The sequence below is a fragment of the Gracilinanus agilis genome, chromosome 2 (genome assembly GCF_016433145.1).
Source record: "Gracilinanus agilis isolate LMUSP501 chromosome 2, AgileGrace, whole genome shotgun sequence".
In the NCBI taxonomy this organism is placed as follows: domain Eukaryota; kingdom Metazoa; phylum Chordata; class Mammalia; order Didelphimorphia; family Didelphidae; genus Gracilinanus; species Gracilinanus agilis.
In genome coordinates, this window is record NC_058131.1 from 127,673,401 (window position 1) to 127,693,706 (window position 20,306).

General features: G+C 34.6%; 1 protein-coding gene across 1 annotated transcript in view; it reads left to right on the forward strand.

Annotated features, from left to right (window-relative positions):
• Positions 1–20,306, forward strand: part of PLCB1 (phospholipase C beta 1) — an 821,547-nt gene that overhangs the window by 584,900 nt on the left and 216,341 nt on the right. The window contains exon 10 of the mRNA XM_044659490.1: positions 14,653–14,799. Within this exon, the coding sequence (XP_044515425.1) occupies positions 14,653–14,799 (147 nt within the window). The remainder of the gene's footprint in view (positions 1–14,652; positions 14,800–20,306) is intronic.

Genomic DNA, 20,306 nt, shown 5'->3' on the forward strand with positions numbered 1-20,306 from the left:
CAATCATATTTATTAAATGATTATATGCCACTATTCTAGGTCCTAGGGAATATGAATAAAAAAAAAAAAGAGAGAACACGCACATGTTTACTAATGGATAGAGTCCTGAGCCTAGAGTCAGGAAAGACTCCTATTCTTGAATTCTTGAATTCTTGAATTCAAATCTGGCCTCAAATGTTGTATGACCATGAGCAAGTCACTCCACCCTGTTTGCCTCAGTTTCCTCATCCAGAAAATGAACTAGAGAAGGAAAGAAATGGCAAACCAGTCCAGTATCTTTACCAAGAAAACCCCAAATGGGGTCATAAAGAGTAAGAAATGATGGGAAAGGACTGAATAATGACATTCGTACATGCAATATATTGATTCAAAATAGAGAGTGAGAAATGCTAATTATTGTGGGCATCAGGAAAGGCTATATATACAAATTGATATTGGAGATGAATCTTGAAGGAAACTAGGGATTCAGGAGGTGGAACATCCTAGATAGGGTGACGCATGGCCATTAAAAAATTTTAAAAATGGGGAATGGGATGCTGCCTTTAATGAACAATAAGAGGGACAGTAAAGTTCATTAGAGGAAGTAATGTATAAGGTCAGAAAGGTCTTCAATGCCACTCATAATTTATATTTATTTCTAGAGGTAATAGGGAGCCACTGGAATTGATTGAGTAAGAAAGTGCCATGGCTTTAAAGCCATCAGTGCTTCAGGAAAATCATTTTGTCAGTGTGTGGAATGGGGAAATACTTTGGACAGTGAGCAGATTCTTATAATAGTCCATATCAGAAATAATGTGGTTCTAATTAGACTCAAGTGGTGGCTGGGTCAATGGAGAGAAGGACAGCAATTTGATGGGATGTGGAGGTAGAAAGGACTAGATGTGGCAACAGATTGTATATGTGAGGTAAAGGAAACTAAAGATTCAAGAATGACACCAGTGGTGTCATTAATAGATAAAATTCTTTGAATCTTGAAGAATCGTAGTGGGTTTTTTTTTTTTGGTTTTTTGTTTTTAACTTTAAGAGGAAGTTAGGGATTTGGGGTAGGTTTTGGGTAAAAGATCATAGATTCTAGTTTGACTCGGTTAAGTTTAAGATGCCTTTGGGACATCCAGTTCAAAATGTTCAAAAGGCAGCTGGTAAAGTTGGACTATAGCTCACAGAGGAATTGAACGGTAAGTAGCAGAGCTGGAAATCAAACTCGTGTCATTTGGCTCCAAAATCTAATTGTCTTTGGGTCGACGTGTGGGAAGAACAGCAAGAAGGCCAATTTCACTAGATTTTAGAGTAGAGAGAAGGAATAAAATGTGAAAAGACTAGAAAGAGAGGGAGGGATGAGGTTGTGAAAGAATTTAAAATCCAAACAGGCAAAGCTTTGATCCTAGAAGCAATAGAAAGCCACTGAAACTGAGTAACGGAAAGGGAAGGGAAGTTGAGAAACACGATCAACTTTACACTTTAGGAAAATCACTTTTTTCCCTCTTTATAATGCTTCAGAGTTGCCTTAAACAAAAGAGAAGGGAGATGCAATTACAAAGTACCTTAGAGAAATAGAAGCAAGTTCCTAAAGATAAGGAGAATAGTTATTGAGGTCAAACTTCTCCTCCAAAAAGACTTTTTTCCTTTTTTTAAGATAGATGGCATGTATATATTACATTTTCTAACTGATTGCCTTGTTTTCTTAAATGCTTGCAGTTCCTATTTACCACCACTCTGGGTACCCTGAAATAATGTTGTAAACCAAAGTATACAGTCATAAAATTGCTCCTATTTCCTTGTGATAATTATGTTAAAATTGGGAATCAGATTCTGACAAGAGCTTATTTGTCATCAAATAAATGATAACTCTAAATTACAATGTGTAATCATAGAGTTCAATAGAGTAAATCCAATTCTCTGTATTTCTTTTAAAATAATAAAATTATGCTCTAAGACACAAATTCAGAGAATTTTAGCACTGTAAGATTTAATGTAGAAATTACATATTCTAATTCTTTTTTTTTTTTTTTGCTGATAAGGAAACTAAGGTTTTGAGAAGTTAAGTAATTTACTCAGACACAAAGGAATTTAGTGGTGGAGTAGGGCTGAGACCCTCAGTATACTAACCAGAGGCTTTTATATATATGGAGAGAGAGAGAGAGAGAGAGAGAGAGAGAGAGAGAGAGAGAGAGAGAGAGAGAGAGAGTGGATATATAATGATACCTGGCCCACCTGTGGCTTAGACAGACATCTGACCTAGAATTTTACCCATCCAACCTCAAAGGAGACTGTAATATCTTTCTTTGTAGAGTAGGAGAAAGAGGGTCATGCCTGGAACAAAAGAGAATATGGGAGGGGGAGCAGTTGGTGGTAGTAAGGGACATTTCTAATTACCATCCACATATCCTGCTCACTTTGTTGTATCCATTTTGTAATTTTAAAAAATGGTGAGGTGACACAAACTCATTTTTCACTCCTTGATTTCAGAGCCATATGCCTATTGTATCTTCACTATGGTATCACAACAGTATATTCAAGTCAGTATATGCTAAGGGAGAAGGAAGAAGGAAGGCGAGAGCAGGCTGAATGGATAGAAGAAGGCTGTGTCATTTTTTTTGCCAATCAATGTGACATTTAAAGAATTCATTGAGATGAAGATATCACGAAAAAAAAATGTCAAGATATTTAAATACACAGTGGACCGTTGCTCTGCCCCGCATTTTCCATTTCTAGTGTTGTAAAAGAGAGTTCTCCCCATACAAAAAAGATTGGATTTATTTTTCTTTTGTAACAACGATTTATTTTTGATGAAATATGAGTACAAGTTCTTGACCAGAAAAGCTTAATAATGTGGTGCTTCCCATATTCCCCATGGACCTTCTTAGAATATTTTTCTTACTTTAGCTCCAAGTGACTCAAATAATGTGTATTTTTTAAAGATCTTTGTATCTCACTATGTGAGTGACATCTCCAATTGGGTGCATACTAATCTTTTATTAATAACACATGGAAAAGAGACTATATTTTTAGTCCCTGTCAGCTGGCTTTCTACTTTTGAACTTAGCTTCTGTTGCTCTTGATTTTATCCTAGAAAATTGGAGTGTCGCTTTTAACTGCAATTTGATGTTTCATCATTTAATTCCAGGGGTTCGGATTTGTTTAATTTAGCTACTTGTCTTCTGAAATATACAAGACCACTCAAAACCATAGAATTTTGGAAATGGAAGAGATTTCATAAAATTTCTGGTTATAAAAATTATAATAATAATTTGCATTTATATAACTCCTTAAAGTTTAAAAATATGTTCCTCAAAAAAATCCAGGGAAATAAGTAATAAAAATGTTACTGTCTATTTTGGTCTAACCTATTCCTTTTATAAAAAAGGAAAGTCAGACTCAGGGAATCTTTGACTTCTCTAAGGTCACACAGTTAGTTGCAAATCTAGGTTTTTGTAAAAGAAAGGTCCACTCAATTAAATCTTTCATATTTTGTTGAAATTATGGTTTACATCTCAACCACCACTATGTCTATGGAGATGGAGCATGGGATTTGGAGTCAGAGTTTTTGAATTACAGCTTTGCTATGTACTAAATATAACTTTAAAATAATTCATTAACCTCTCTGCTTATGTGTAAAAATCAAGAAATTGGACCTGCTCACCTCTAAGGTCCCTTCTATTTGCTAATATTTATATATTTACACACATATATTTTATATCTTTATCCTTGACCTAGATTCTAAAGTATGGACCCACATATCTAGATGCCTTCAGTACGACCACACCTGAATGTCACTATAATCCCAAATTCAATAAATCTTATATTGAGCTCTTTATTCTTTTCTCTAAAATCTGTTCATCTTCTAACTTTACTATTTTTTGTCAATGACACCATGATTTATTCTCCCAGTCTCCTCTTTGAAACCTTGTGATCATTGACTCTTTCTCCTCCCTCATTTTCATATCTAATCAGCCCTCAGGTCCTACTAATTCTACCTCCATATTACCTTTCTCATCTTTCTCTTGTCTATTTGCATGGTACCACAATTTCTTATTTTATTTGATGTTATAATATGAACAAACAATTTGGAAAATATAATTTAAAATCTTAGAAATCATTAATTCTCTTTCACACATTTTACATATTTAGAAAACCAAGGTCCAGAGAAATTAAGTGACTTCTTGAAGGCTACACAAATAGGGAGGTAGCAAAATCTGCCTTTGAATCTTTGTCCTCTAAATCAATACAGTTTTCTTCTTCCTCTACCATACTACCTCATCAGCATAACCATTCTGTGTGATTTTATTTCTAGAATGATTTAACCCCTTAATTTTATTCAATGAGGAACTACGCCACTGATTTAGCAATCCCTGAGACCATGGGTTCCCAGATTCACCTGAACACCTTATGCTAGTATGAAATGAATACCCTCTCCTTCCCTCTTTCTACTCTTTTCTCTGAAAACTGTGAGCAAATCAATACTCTTATTGCCTCTAAAAAGAGAATACAATATACTGTCTTGTTCTACTCATACCTTTATGACTTCCCAGATTGTTCACATACTTCCCTGGTTACCACTCTTTTATGTGTGTTGGTTCTACCATTAATATATAGGATCCTTCACAATATGGACAGTCTTGCTTTTGTATTTTATATCTCTAGTCCTTAGTACAGTCTTTGGTGTATAGAAAACCTTTAATAGGAACTTTTTGTTCATTCATTCACTCTTGGACCTCATAATATGTGAATATGAGTCATTTTTCTACTGATTTAAAAAATGCCCTTCTACTGATTTCTTCTAGGAAGTGTGTAAAACTTAGTAAATTCTAAACTGGTATAAAACTAACCACTGTAAATTAGAAAACACTCTGTAATCAGTTGTGAAGACCCCATAGCAGCTGGGAGTAGAACAATACATTCTGATCAATAACACCAGCAATATATCCAGCAGGAGAGACACATGGGTCAAATGAAATTGATTCATTGGAAGCTTCCTCTGCTCTCTCTCATCCCCTAGCAGGGAGAACTCTATTTCAAGAGGCTTCATTAACATGAAGTCACGGTGTCTTTTTTGGTTAATGGGCTCCTGACCAGTCATCTTACATCTGATAAAGTACAAGCCAGAGACTTCTGGCACTTGCTGGTTTTTCCATTGATTATTCTTAGGCTTCTCATGTGGAGTTTGATTTATATTACTTTTCCGTGGGATATTTGCTTTGCTTGCTCATTTTGTGGTAAAGGATTGATCTCTAGTGTCCACTTATTTGCGGTCACTTTCTGAACTGCCCTGTGTCCTCATTCCTTCCCCCCCCCTCCCAATTCCTCATATGAGGCCATTGCTCTTATTCTAATTTGGTGGATTCCTTTCCTCAGAGATTTTGGTAAGATGATTTATGAATATGTTTATACACATGCCTTGCAAACCTTTATCGAATTATCCGTTATTTGTTGGTTATTTCTTTCCATTCTTGATTTTAACAGATGACTAGAAAGTTTTGTAATTCATAAGGGAAAAAATTACTTGACTTTTAGTAAACATTCCATATGCTGAGAGAATAAAGAAAATAATTACCAAATTATTTAATCAGGTCAGATGTCTTTTTTCTCCTACTCTTGGAGAAGGAGTAATCAAAGTAAAATATTCATGAAAATTAGTACAACCAGACAGGACAAGAATCAAAATTTTCTTTCCAAATTTTTCCTTTACCCTTCTAAATGCCACTTCCCACAGTTGGTAATAAAATACTTAAAATTTCTAATCACTGGAAAGGTACACTTAGAATTTTGTTATTCAGTCATTCATTCATGTCTCACTCTCTGTGCCTCCATGGACCATAGCTGTCCATGAGTTTTTCTTGACAAGAATTCTGAAGTGGTTTGACATTTTCTTCTTCAGTGGATGTTGTTATGCATCCTTTTTTCTGCCAAATCAGAGCTCAAATGGCTTGTGTAGGGACATATAGCCGAACCTTTTTTTTACCAAAATACTGGAACAGTTTGCCATTTTCTTCTCCAGCTCATTTTACATAAACAAAGGGGAATGAGGCAAGTGACTTGCCCAGGGTAATGTCTCAGGCTGGATTTGAAGTAAAGAAGATGAGCCCTCCTCCACTTAGTAGGAAAGTGCTATTTTAATTTTTGGAAAGGAAGTAAAAGGAGGCGAACAAAAAAACTCAAAGTGGAAAATAAAATCTTAATAAAACTGACATTTCCTATGAAGTTTTTTTTGGAAAGTATTTTAGATTCAAGAGACATGAAAAAGCTTAAATAAAGGAAGTTTTTTGCTAAAGAATTATTTTCCTACTAAAATTCAAATTCATTCCAGTAAATTTCATTTATGTCAGGTATCCCCAAAAGTCTTTGTGCAGGTTTGAAATTATAGTAAGATTTTTGGGACATACTAAATAGTACTTTAAAGCTTAAAAAATGAGTCTCACAACAGCCCTCTAAGTACTTTACATATTATTAACCTCATTTTACAGATGAAGAAAATGAGGTTCAGAAACTATAAAAGATTTACCTGTGATCATAAGGCTAGTAAGTATAAAAAAGTGAGATTTTTTTAAAACCCTTGTACTTTGGTGTATTTTTTTCTCATAGGTGGAAGATTGGTAAGGGTGGGCAATGGGGGTCAAGTGACTTGCCCAGGGTCACACAGCTGGGAAGTGGCTGAGGCCGGGTTTTGAACCTAGGACCCCCTGTCTCTAGGCCTGACTCTCACTCCACTGAGCTACCCAGCTGCCCCTAAAAAAGGGAGATTTAAACTCTCAGCTTCCTGATTCCAGTTCCATCACCATATCCATTTTTCCATATGTCAACTTTATTGCTATTTCATTACTTTATGCACCATTCAACAAGATGCTAAACAATTCATAATATCTTTGAGTAAAACATGTTGAGATGTAGACTAAATGACATATGTTCTTATCTTCTTTGATATAGGGAATTCCCTCACCTGGGAATCCATTATGCCATTAAAACTACAGGTCTACTCCTGCCTTCATCTGGCAACTAATGTGGGAGGTAGATAGTACAAATATTATAATATAACTGTGATAGTTGAAAAAATTGAAGATCCAGGGGTTATGACAGAAATCCATGTTTCTAAAAGATAAAAGTGTCCAAATTTGGAAGAAGTACATTTAAATGATAAAATTGAGATGCAAAAAGATTGAGATGGACTAGAACAAAAGACTTATTTGGGAGAAGGGACCGGTTCTGTAATTTTATCAGAATGGGAATCTTTCCATATGAAAATTCCATTCACAGAAATTGGTAACTCATCTACCTTATAGTCTTAAAGATTTGCCTTCAAGCATTAAATGGTTAAGGACCTTATGCCTGCTTACAAATTTATGAGAATAAAGACTTAGATTCATACCTTCTTGATGCCAAGGTTGGCATTTTATCCACTTTGTCATGCTTACCATTTTTTACAAGATGGAATTTAAGAACAAAATGCAACATTTCTTTCTTAGGTTCCAAAATGCAATAACAAAAGCATAGGGATGGGGAAATATACGTAGGTAGCAATTAGTATTTTTAAAAACTAGAATTTATTTGAGTGTGTACTTTAAAAGTCAAAGAGATAACTTGTGGCTCATATGTTATTGTGCACTACACTTGCCAAATGAGGGACTGCAACCTTAAGTAACCCTTATGTCACAGGCTGTCATATGACATGGAGCACTAGGGTACACTTTGGGAATTTATTACATAACTGCCTTATTGCTTTCATCCAGAAGATGGAACTTAATTACTGGACACTAACCCTTACAAGGACATAATTTATAAATGCAAGAAAGAATAGTTATTTTACATATCAAAGAAAATAAATAGAATCATGGAAATATCAGCTTATGCCAATGAAAAACTGTTCTCCAGGCACCCATATAGCTTTGTTAAATCACAGTCAGTTCATGACATAGGAATGTCACAATGGTTGAAGTGCTTGACTTAAAGTCAAAAAGGCCTAAATTCAAATGCTACTTGAGATACTTAATCTATGCCCCTGAAAAAGTTACTCAGTCTCTCTTATCCTTCTTTTCCCATCTACAAAATTAACGATTTGAACTAGATGGCTTCTAAGGCCCCTTCTAGCTTCAAATCTATGATCCTATTGCATTCCTCCTAATAGTATCGAAGCATACAGTAACTCAAACTATCTACAACTTTGTAGAGGTATGATCATGCTCTCTGCTACAGGATTGTGTTTATCATCCTGTATTGGAGAACAAATTCCAGAGAATTACATGGATAAAAATTTTGAGGAAGAAATCATCAAGGAGAAATGAAAAGCTATGAGAAATGAATTATTTTTATTAAATAGATCATTTTGTTTTTTATTATTTTCCACATTACACAACAATATGATTTTTAATAATCATTTAGTGGCATTTTGTGATCCATGTTCTCTCCTTCCCATCCACCTTTTCCTTCTCCCCAAGATGGCAGATAACGGGATATACATCATGCATGTGTTATCATACAATACATATTTCCAAGTTTGTCAGATTGTGAAAGAAGACACTTATTGCTTATACTAGAGAAAATTCATGAAGGAAATAAAGTGAATAATTGTAAGCTTCGGATGAATGAAATTGTAAAGATTTAGATAAGTCATTTCAGTGAGAAAGTGTAATGTGGGTAATTTGAGGAAAGGTATTTGGGATAAAGGAAATGAAAGGAGGATGTCGGAGACTTGCTAAGTGGGTAATCTCGGTTACAGGTAGGCTGGGATTAAAGGAGATTCAGGGCATAATAGGACTGAAGTCAGGAGTATAACACAGAAGGGAAACAGAAATCTTTTAGGGAGAAGAGAAATTAAACTAAACAGACAAACACAGCAGGCTTACAGACTGGGACTTAGACTCAAACACAAGCTGAGGGAAATAGACTAGACTGAAATTAACAAACAGGCTTTAGTTAATTTCACAGGAAGGGACTTGTTTTGAAATAACACCTTCCTTCAAGATGTATGCCCAGCTTCCCTCTAAGCCCAGAGTATGTTGTCTCTTTCCCTCTTCTTCCCTCTTGATAACTAACAGACAAATTACACTAATAGGGCTGTTGAAACACAAAAGGGTTTATTTTGTTTGAAGGATGTTTGTTAGGAAGGTGGATCAAAGGAAAGCCCTATCAGTTGTCTCAGGAACCTCAGGTGGGGGAAGGGAAGCAAAGATGGAGTCTGAGTAAGGACCTGCCTTTAAACTCAGCTTTACAAAGTGCTATTGCTATCTAAAGGGAATAAATGATGACTGACTAACTATAACTAATGCTGTCAATTAAGTAACTCTTCACAGATTTAACTCCTCTATAATTACTCTCCTTATTAACTCCACAGACATATAAGGTAAGGGAGGGAAGGCAGGGATGGTATTAGGAAAGGAAGATATAAAGGGTTTATCTAAAATAATAATTTCTTAAATAAATATATCAAAACTAGGCTAAATTTCAATATTAAAGCTAGGTAATCAAGCAGCTCCGCTCATTGACAACCTCCCTCCACGGAAGATCCAGCCAACTGCCTTTTCCTCAAGATTCCAAACCTCTAACAGCTTTTGGAACTCAGCCAAAGCTAGAAAAAACTATATCACCCCAATTCTGTATACTACAAAAGACAGGCTAATAAACTAAAGAGATTCATGTGGACACACAGGGAACTCATCAACCAATATATTTTGTAAAGACTTGTACCAAATTTGGAACACAGAGCAAATGTCAGAGGATTAATGTAAAAGTGTTATATAATCCTGTAGGAGTTGTATATAGAGTCTAAAAGCTAAGGTAGAGAGAACCAAAGAATGGATAAGACCACTGATTCTAGGTGATAAAAATTTGGCAGAACTCTTAAAATTTTAATTTTTCCATTTTTTCTTCAAAAAGGAATAATCTGTAGGTCTTTCCATACTTAAGGACTACCTGAAATAAAATGAGCAGAACCAAGAGAACATTATATATGGTCACAGAAACATTATTTGAAGAATGTCTTATGCATGTCCACCTCCAAAGAAAGAAATGATATAATAGAAACATAGTAAAACATAATTTTACATATACGTATATCTTTTTGTTAAGTTATGTTTTCTTTACTATGGAAGGGGAGATAGGGTGGGAAATACCAGGGAATTTTAATCTAACAAACAAATATTTTTAAAAATAATAATTTGAAGAAAGCTAAACAAAAATACTTAATAACAAATTAAATCTATCAATGAAGAGATAAAAAATATCTACTAATTATAGTGAACCCAAGTTACAAGGCAAAGAAAAATCATATCCCAGCATATGAGATGAAATGGTAAAGAGAACGAGTGGATATGATTGCTTCATCACTGTCAGCAATTTCTGAAAGATCCTGCACGACAGAACATTTGCTGAGGGGCAGACAGACTCAGTGGAGAGATGATGATGTGGGCCCAGAATTGAATCAGGAGAGAATAGATTAGGTTGCACTTTAGAAATTGTATAGTTCTTTTTAGTGACATCAAGCTGTCCCCTCTGTACAAGAATTGATTAATCAATTACAAAGTAATAAGCACTGTTCTAAATTCTGGGGACACAAAAGAAGGCAAAAAAGGAGGACACAAGCTTACATTCTAGTGGGAGAGAAAACATGCAAAGGACTATGTATGTATAAGATGTAGACAGTAGGAATGAAAGTTAATCTCAGAAGGAAGTCACTAGCAGCCAGGAAGACCAGGAAAGGACTTCTGCAAAAGAGTAGCTTTGCCCTGGCCTTGAAGGAAGCTAAGGACAAAGTATCATTTTTTAAAGATAGCAATATTCTTCTGGTAATGCTATGTGGCTGCATGTGATGGAATGCCACACGCTCCAAAGAATAAAGTTGACGGTCATCCAAAGGGCAATGGAATGAACATCATTAGACTGCAGCACATTACCATGAAGAATTTTGCTAGAGAAGTGGTTATAATGATGCTCATCAAAGATGCATGTGACTGGAACATCTTTCCAGTCTCTCATATCCATAATCTTGGCACTATCCTGGACTCCCTACTATCCCTCACTCCACACTATTCAATCTTTTGCCAATCACACCATTGTTATCTTTATAAAATCTTTTGTGATTTACTCCTCTTCTTCAGTTACAGAGCGTCTATCTTAAGAACTTTATTACTTTGCACCTTGATTATTGCATCAGTCTCCAAATTAGTCTCCTTTGCTTCATCTCCTACCACTCTAAGCCACTCATGAGTAGACTCTGTACTGGCAGCCAGAGCCAGATAAGGAGATCCAGGAAGGAAGGAAGGAAGGAAAGAAAGGAGGAAGGAAGAAATGGAAGGAAGGAAGGAAATAAGAAAGGAAGGAATAAAAGAAGGAAGGAAAGAAGGAAAGAATGAATGAAGGAAGAAGAAAAGAAGGAAGGAAGGAGGGAGAGAGGGAGAGAGGAAAAAGAGGGAAGGGAGGAAAGAAAGAAAAGATTTTACCTTGTGATTCCTCTATTTAACTAATTTCAGTTAATCACTATTTTATAATTAGAATAAAATATAAACTCTTCAGTTTAGCCTTTTAAAAGCTAGCTGTTATTATCATTATTATCATCATTATGATTATTATTTCAAAGGAAGTTCAGGAGCCCATTGCATGTTTATTAGAAGAAAAAAAAAGTTCACAAACCACAGGTTAAGAACTATTGCCTAATTCTCCCTATCTCTGTGAGATCATCAGAGGGGGAGGAGGAGACTTCTGGTGTAGAAATTTCCTTCCATTGCTACACTTTAAATATCTGTAATTTAAAGCCATAAAAAGTTGTCTTGGACACTAAGAGGTTGCCAAATGGTAGGCCTTTATTAAGAAAAAAAAAAGATGAAATTCTTCCCACGCACACGACACAGATCATCCCAGGCAAAGATGCAGCTGCCTAGGGTAAGGAAAAGTGTTGGGAGGGGGAAAGTAAGTCTATCACATGTACTTGTCTCTATGGAGGTATGTCTACAACAGGAGGACATAGATAAGAGTTATACAAGATAGAAAAAAAATGGATGCCTTACTGTCTCTACTTTTGAAGTATCCATATTGATAAAATAACAGATCCAGTGTACAATGAAATACTTGAATAAAGGCATAGATAGCTGAATTATCAAATTAGCTGATGGTACAAATTTTGAATGTATAACTTTTTATTAATTTCTTCACAGTTGATCATTGAAGCAGTAATCAAAAAGGTAGCAGGAGATACAACATTGTTTTCAAACCAATAAGATGAATTACAATAGAAATAAATATAAAGTTTTCTACTTGGGTTTAAAAGCTGTGAAAGGAATCAGTGCTTAAAGAATAAAATACAAACTACTCAGCTTGACTTTTAAGTTCTTCAAAAATCTAATTTTTACCTTCCTTTCTAGCCTAATTTTTACATTGCTTTCCTCTATGCACCCTAAATTCTAGCCAAAATAAGCTGGTAGAACTTAACATTCTCTTGCCTCCATGCATTTTCTTTTTTTTTTTAATTTAGTTTTTTTTGTTACATTAAAATACACAGGAAACTCTTAGAGCTTTAATCAAACAGTAGTTTACCAGAACCTGTTATAACTGTTGCATATTTAGTCTGTTCCTCTCATCTACTTTTGTATTTCTCAGGAGAACCAGATAGTTTTGATAATTACTGCTTTATAATATATTCAAAATCTGGTACTGCTCAACCTCCTTCCTTTACATTTTTTCATTGAATTCCTGGGATATTCTTGACACTTCATTTTTCCAAATGAATTTTGTTTTTTTCTTGTTCAATAAAATAATTTCAGTAATTTAACTGGCATGGTATTGAATAAATTAGTTTATGTAAGTTTGCCATTTTAATTTCTTTGGCTCTACCTACCCATGAACAACAGTTAATATTCTAAATAATCTTTGATTATTTAAAAAGATATGCCATCATGCAGGGTATGTACTCCTATCTCATCTCTGCCTTTCAGAATTCTTCTTCTCCTTCAAGGTTAAGCTGAGGTACCACCTTTTCCACAAAGCTTTCACTGATCTCCCTACTTTTGGCCAGTTTTGGTGCAGGTTGTTGAAAATTTTTTTCAACAAAAAAATTTTTGTTGAAAAATTAATCACATTATTTTTTTACTGTCACTCCTCATATCACTAATTTGGCTGCCCAGGCCACTTATAAAAATCACAGATAATCATCTGGCTCAATGTATGAGAACAATTTCCACTAAAACATACCAGATGAGTGATTATTCACCCTCTGTTTAAATTCCTCCAAGAAAGAATTGACATCTCCCACTGATGCATTCCATTTCACTTCTGGATTGCTTAATTAATTTTTGAGTTTCAAGATTAAAATAATTGTTCTAGAAAGGAATAAATTTTCTTCTCAAATGTTTATGATTTTTTCTTTCTAAAATCAGATGAAAATTGCTTCTCAGGCTTTTGGCTAAGATCAAGTATAGTAAAACTCAGATAAAAATAAAAATATATATCCAATTCTCATTAAGGGAGTCAGTAACCGTGATTCTTTTTGTTTTCCTGAAAATGTCATGAGTTACATTGCCATTCATCTTTTTTTTAACCCTTACCTTCTGTCTTGGAATCAATACTGTGTATTGGTTGTAAGGCAAAAGAGTGTGGTAAGGGCTAGACAATGGTGGTCAAGTGACTTGCCCAGGGTCACACAGCTAGGAAGTGTCTGAGGCCAGATTTGAACCCAGGACCTCGCATCTCTTGGCCTGGCTCTCAATCCACTGAGCCACCCAGCTGCCTCCTGCCATTCATCTTTGAGAATTTTAAAAAGCACTTAGTCATTTTGAGCAATTTCATGCTGATTTGTTCTGCTACTGACATCGGTTCTTCTGTTTACTGATGATACTTGTTTTATTGCTCAAGAAGAAACAATGCCTTCTGCCTATTGTGTGATTTCTTTTCTGGTGAAATATGATATAGGCATTTTAATTCTTTGGAAATTGATACTTTAGCATTCAGGGACCTCAATTTTACTCTACTCGGTCACAGAGTAAAAACCTTTATACTACACAGAGGATTGGCTATTGTGTATGTGTTCCTTACATTTGTGCTGAAGTCATTCTGGAGATGGATGCTAAAGCTCCTCACTTTAATTTTCTTAGCCCAAGACTAAAATATCATGTGAAAAAAAGGATTTCATTTTAACTCTGAAAATGAAATTGACTGATCCTGTGCACCAAAAACCAAAAAAAAAATGAATTAAAGGAATAAGTCAAGATATACCGTGCAATTCTCAATAAAATTCTCTTTTGTCTGACATTGCATAACAACAATATCAATGCAAAATTTCCAAAATTTCACCATAGATTGACTCTGTCTATATCTCTTTTCTCTGTCTCTGTCTCTCTCTGTCTCTGTCTCTCTCTCTCTCTCTCTCTCTCTCTCTCTCTCTCTCTCTCTCTCCCTTAATAGTGATTCTTCTCTTGAATAAATAAGAGATCGATATTTAACCATTAAATCACATGGAAGTCAGGAAAGGGTCATGTGACTAGATTTTTCTATTTTTTGTAGAACTTTGAGGTAACTACAAGAAATAAAAATGGCATGAATTTAAAATGGCCTGTGGTTCCGCCCTTGCTTTTCTTGCAGAGCCAGAATTTCCTACAGATAAATGCAATATGTCAAGAAGCATCTTAGACAGTAAATAAACACAGATCCTTCCCAAATTCTTTTTGTTTCCTTTAGGACAGATCTCAGTGGATGGATTCATGCGCTATCTGAGCGGAGAAGAAAATGGAGTTGTTCCACCTGAGAAACTGGATTTAAATGAAGATATGTCTCAGCCACTCTCTCACTATTTCATCAATTCTTCACACAACACCTACCTCACAGGTACTTTGCATGCAGCTATTTGACTTGCATCTATATATGTCTATCAGATTTACTAATCTATACTTTCAGCTGCTAAATAGCTGAAATACATTTTCAATTTAGTGTGGTTTAAGTGAAACAGCCAATCCATTCCCAGGAACGTTTATTAAGTGGGATAGCTGATGGAAGTAGAAAAATAAAAACAAATTAGTTCTTACACTCAAAATAATTAACATCTGTGGTATCATTGGATAATAGATCGAGGGGTCCTTCAAGGTCATTTAATTCAACCCTTACATTTTATAGCTCTGGAAGATGAAACCCAGAGAAGTACCATGATTGATTCCAAATCCAGGGTAGCACTTTTTCTACTGCATCCTGGCTGGCTTTTTATTCATGGGAGTATTTGAGAGGTAGAAGTGGGATATGAAGATAAAGAATGACTCTTTAAAGGAGTCAGCACGTGAAGTATGTCCTGGGAGAAATTGGTGATTCTAAGAGAACCAAGTATGTTTCAGGCATAGCAGTTAACTTGTGAGAAGGTACTAATGTGGGAGACAGAATAATGAGTTTTTAGAACAAAAATTGGCACCTTTAACTGGAACACAGAGTATAAAAAGGAGAGTATTTTAAAATGAGCCTGGTAATGTATGCTGAAGCAATATTACAAATGGCTTAAAATTCCTGGCTGAGGAGTTTTTCTTTTATCTTATTGGATGTAAGGCTGAAGATCCTCTTGGTTTCTAGATTTTGAGAAAAAAACAAGGTCACTATATATCTGAACCAGTCATGCAGACATTGCAGTGAAATTCTAAATGCCTCAAGCAGCATAAATATTACTTCTCCCTAATTTTATTTCCCCCTTTTCACTTTTATACTTCCTCAAAATCTTTTAGACGTGACCAGCCTAATTAAGACCAAATATCTTTCTGAGTACCTGAGAAGATTACACATATGGCCTTCAAACTAATGAGCTGTCCTCATTGGATATCAAGGACTATGTTCCATGGCCCCTGGTGGCATGGCTTGAAGATATTTTCAGATGATAGGTGTTGTCTGTTTTAGGCTAAGAAAGGTTTCAGCTATGAGCTCACTGATCATATTGATCATCTATTCTCTACTTCACTAAGAGATTATATAGCATAGTAGGTAATGGGGAAAAAGAAATAGCAATTTATTTTTAATTGGGTCCTAAATGGGGATGCAAGCTTGCCAAAATTAATCAGATTCTTTTTCTTTTGAGTTACCATGATATATATGTAATATATATAATATATGCAACCATATACCTATATATGATATATAATATGAAACATAACCATAATTAAATACATATGATTTATAATAAATTATAATCAATTTACTTATCCAAGAGAAACAAATTCTCACATTAGCTACATCCAAAAATCTACGTCTCCTTTTTTCCCCCTCCAATTCCTTCCCCTCCCCTAGAAGGTAGATAATATGATATTGGTTGTACAAATATTAGCATATAATACATATTTCCTTGTGTGTTATGTTGTGAAACCAAGGCACATATTGCTAACACTAGAGAAAAGTTCATGGAAGAAATAAAGTGAAGAATGGTATGTTTCAGTCTCCAGATTCCTTTTAAAAGCTTTTCTCAGTTTTCATTGTTTTAAAAAAAAGATCTGTCATATGCTAAGTATACTTTCCAATATAATGAAGGAATACATTTTAATAATAGATTAAAGGAATTCTAACATATTTTTTAAATCTAGATATTTTAACTAGAGATAATATTTTAATATTATAAACTGTTCATCTCTGAACTCAGAAAAAATGTCTGATTTTTTTTTCCATAGACTTTGTCCTTAGATTCCTTGTTTCACCCGTTTTACAACTGGTCTGAAAAAAAATCCAGAAGATTCTATATTTCTTTAATAGACTTAAGTCAGGGTAGCCCCTATATCTCTACCCCCAGGCTAACAATATCCTCTAGACTGACCTTACCATAAATACAGCCAGATGAAGTTTTGAAAAAACCAACCAATAATATTTATAATGTCAACCTGTGGGAAAAGAATTGTAGGGTCTTGGACTTTGGTTTGGAAGTGACCCCAAGGTCTTCTAGACCAACTCCCTGGTTTTAAGTATGAGTACTCATTATTTGCCCAAGAACAGAGGTATTAAGCAGCAGAATTAGGATTTGAACCCAATTCTCTGAATTCCAAAACTCAGAGGGTCTTTGAGGCATTCATTCAGTAAGTCACTATCAGCAGAGAAAACAATGATATCCAAAAATGAGGGAGATCAAAATAGTATATACGCAAATACTGTTTGCATCTCTCTGAGTTTCAGAATGGTTGACCCATGTTTGTAACCCCATTATAGTCCTTGTTTCATTTTAATGTTTTATTGATGCTTGTTTTTATATATCAGTCATTTCCCAATACTATTTGCTGTCTATTGAACCTGACTTGGCAATAAGTCAGGTAAAACTAATTGACCTCATCAGAAAGTACATTCAGAATTTCTACCACTTTTCTACAAGCATTTATTAAATATTTATTCTGTTCTAGGCACAGAATTGCTAAAAACTAAGTATACAAATACAAGCAGAAAGATAGACCCTTCCCTCAAGGTCCTTGAAAGGGCATTAGAATAGAAGAAGCTTCTGTTCTAATGGGAAAAGACAATGGAGAAGGAAACTGAAAATGGAGAAGAAGAGATGAAATTACCCAGCACAGAGGCATTTTAAAGAAAGTCTGGCAGGAGAGTCAGGAGTACAGCCTGCAGAGCAATGAAAGCATGAGTGGCCCAGATGACCTTCTTCTAATGAAGGTTATGAGAGCAACCATCCATTGAGAGAGAAAGGCCTCAGGGGCAGAGTGTACTTCCATTGTGTGAAGTCTATGGTTTCAACCAACTTGTCAGATTCGATGTAGGGTGTTTTATTACAATACCATCACCCTTCCTCCCAATTAAGTTTTCACTGAATTCTGTAAATGTTTTGGCTGTTAGGGCCAGACTTTATTCTTCCTTAGATAAGAATTCCTCTGAACAGTCCAACTCCCAAAAGATAGAAAATCAAAAGACATCGATATAAAATTTTCTAGAATGATGGCAAGTATGAGGAAAGGACAACTGTTGAGGACTCCTCTGATTGATGACTGCATGGCCAAGAAAGCTTTAAGAAAGGGATAATGATGGAGGCATTATCCCAAGTTGCCATGCTCTTAACAAAGAACACCATTCTTTGAGGTTTGATTTTTCTTAGATTTGAGAAGATACCAAGAGTGTCTGATGGCAACGCCTATGCTAGTGTTTATAACCATAACATGGATAGGATTAATTTTGGATTATACTCAATGAAAACATAAAGAAATATATTTTATTTTAGAAACAGATTAAATTAAATTGTGTTTTTATGGTATCTAGAGCCAGACCATTGTCTGTTATGTTAATTTTGTTTTCAGATAAATGTTAGAAGCTTACAAAGATGTTGACATCTTAGAAAAGTCTCAATATTATACATATTTTTAATTGCTAAAAAAAGACCAGTATATTAAGAACATGAAATATGTAAGTAGGAGAAGATATTCAAAATCAAAAAATAATTTCAAAAAATAAAGAAATAAAGAAAAAAGAAAAAAAGACCAGTATATACAAATCATGGGATAAACTAGAATTTGCAATATAATCCTGTTAAGATTTATTTATGCCAATTGCCGCCCCTATGTTTCATTTTAAATTCAAATAAATGAACCCTGGAAGGAAAAAAATTAAATCATTGTAAGTTATTATATGTATATTATTAATTGATTTTTAATTGTAATGATCATTTTCCTGGGGTTTTAGCAAAATTTATTGGCAGTACATCAAGGACTGATTATTCATTTAAAGTCATGATTGTTCATAGTCAATCTAGCATTTATGAAAAAATATAAAGTCCTTCTTGGTAGGGGGCAATATGCAGAAAATTCACCCTCTGCTTCTTCTTAACTACCCAACAAGTTTCCCCAGCTCCTACCCATTTTCCCCATCAAAAATGGTGATCCAAATCCTATGTAAAACAAAACCTTATTTGAAACAAGTAAAGTGATATCTCTGTATTATCAAGATGCCCATTAAGTTCAGAAAAAAATATAAGGCCTCAAATGCTAATTATAGGATGAATTCATTTATCTTACTGAATTCATCAAATAATTGCTCAACTCTCTTCTTGCAGACTGTGTGTTCCTGACATCAGGCTCATTCCAAGAATTATTAATAATTACTAATAATAATTATCTTTATTCTGTTATCACAGAATCTTTGAGTTGAAAATGACTGCATGGGTCACCTTGCAAGAATTCTCACACAATAATATCCCCCCAGGTTGTTTTCCAATCTCTATTTGGAGGGGAACTCACTATCGCCAGAGATAACTGTTCTATTCTTGACAACTGTAACTTAAACTGAAGATTTTTTTCTACTTTTTTTTTTTTTACAAACTGAGTGTTTTACAATTTTATCCTCTCTACCTAGTTTTACCCTTAGCATTTATGTAAAACAAAGTGATAGTACCTCAAACACCTGAAAGACACTTAGCACATCTGCCTCTGCTCTTCCCTTGTGTATCTGGGATAAACATCCTCAGTTGCTATTGCATGATTCTAATTCCCCCATGTCATTCTGGTTGCCCTTCTCTGGATATATTCCAGTTGGTCAATGTTTTTCCTAAATGTGGCACTCAGAAGTTGACACAAAAAGCTTATGTGTTCTGACCTGGATGAATTACAGCAAAACTCTATCTCTTATCCTAGATATCATTCTTCTGTTAATTTTGCCCAAGATCATATTAACTTTTTAAAAAAACTTCTAACACAGTTAATACATATTATAGTCCACTAATTTTCTTCTGTCCTTTGTCACATGAACTATCTTTTAACCATTTCCTCCTGGATCTGTACTTTTGCATTTGATTTGAGGAAATTTTTAAATTTAATTCTTTTTTTTAAATTTTATTTCAAATTTCTTCATGTAATTAATTTATATATAGCTAGATAGAGGAAGGAAGAAAGGAAATAGTCATTTATTAAGCTCCAACTATGTGCCAGGTATTATTATAAGTGTTTTTAAAATATTATCTCATTTGATCTTCTTAACATCCTGGGAATTAAGTTCTATTATTATCCCCATTTTATAATGGGGGAAACCAAGGCAGACAAAATTGAGGAATTTGCCTAAGATCACAGAGCTAATAAACATTTGAGTCCAAGTCTCCCTGCCTTCAGGTCAAGCTCTATTCATGACAAGATCTGCAGTACTTGAAGTTAGGAAGACCTGAATTCCAATCCTATTTCAGATACTTACAAGGTATATATATGGCCCTGGGGAAATTGTTTTAACCATATCTTCCTTGATTTTCTCATATGCAAAATCAGGATAACGATAGCACCTTTTTTTAGTAGGGTGACAGGATCAAATGAGTTAATATTTGTAAAGCATTTTATAAACCTTAAAAAACTGTATAAATGCTAGCTATTCATTCATTTTATAAACATTCCTTATCTCACTTCTAT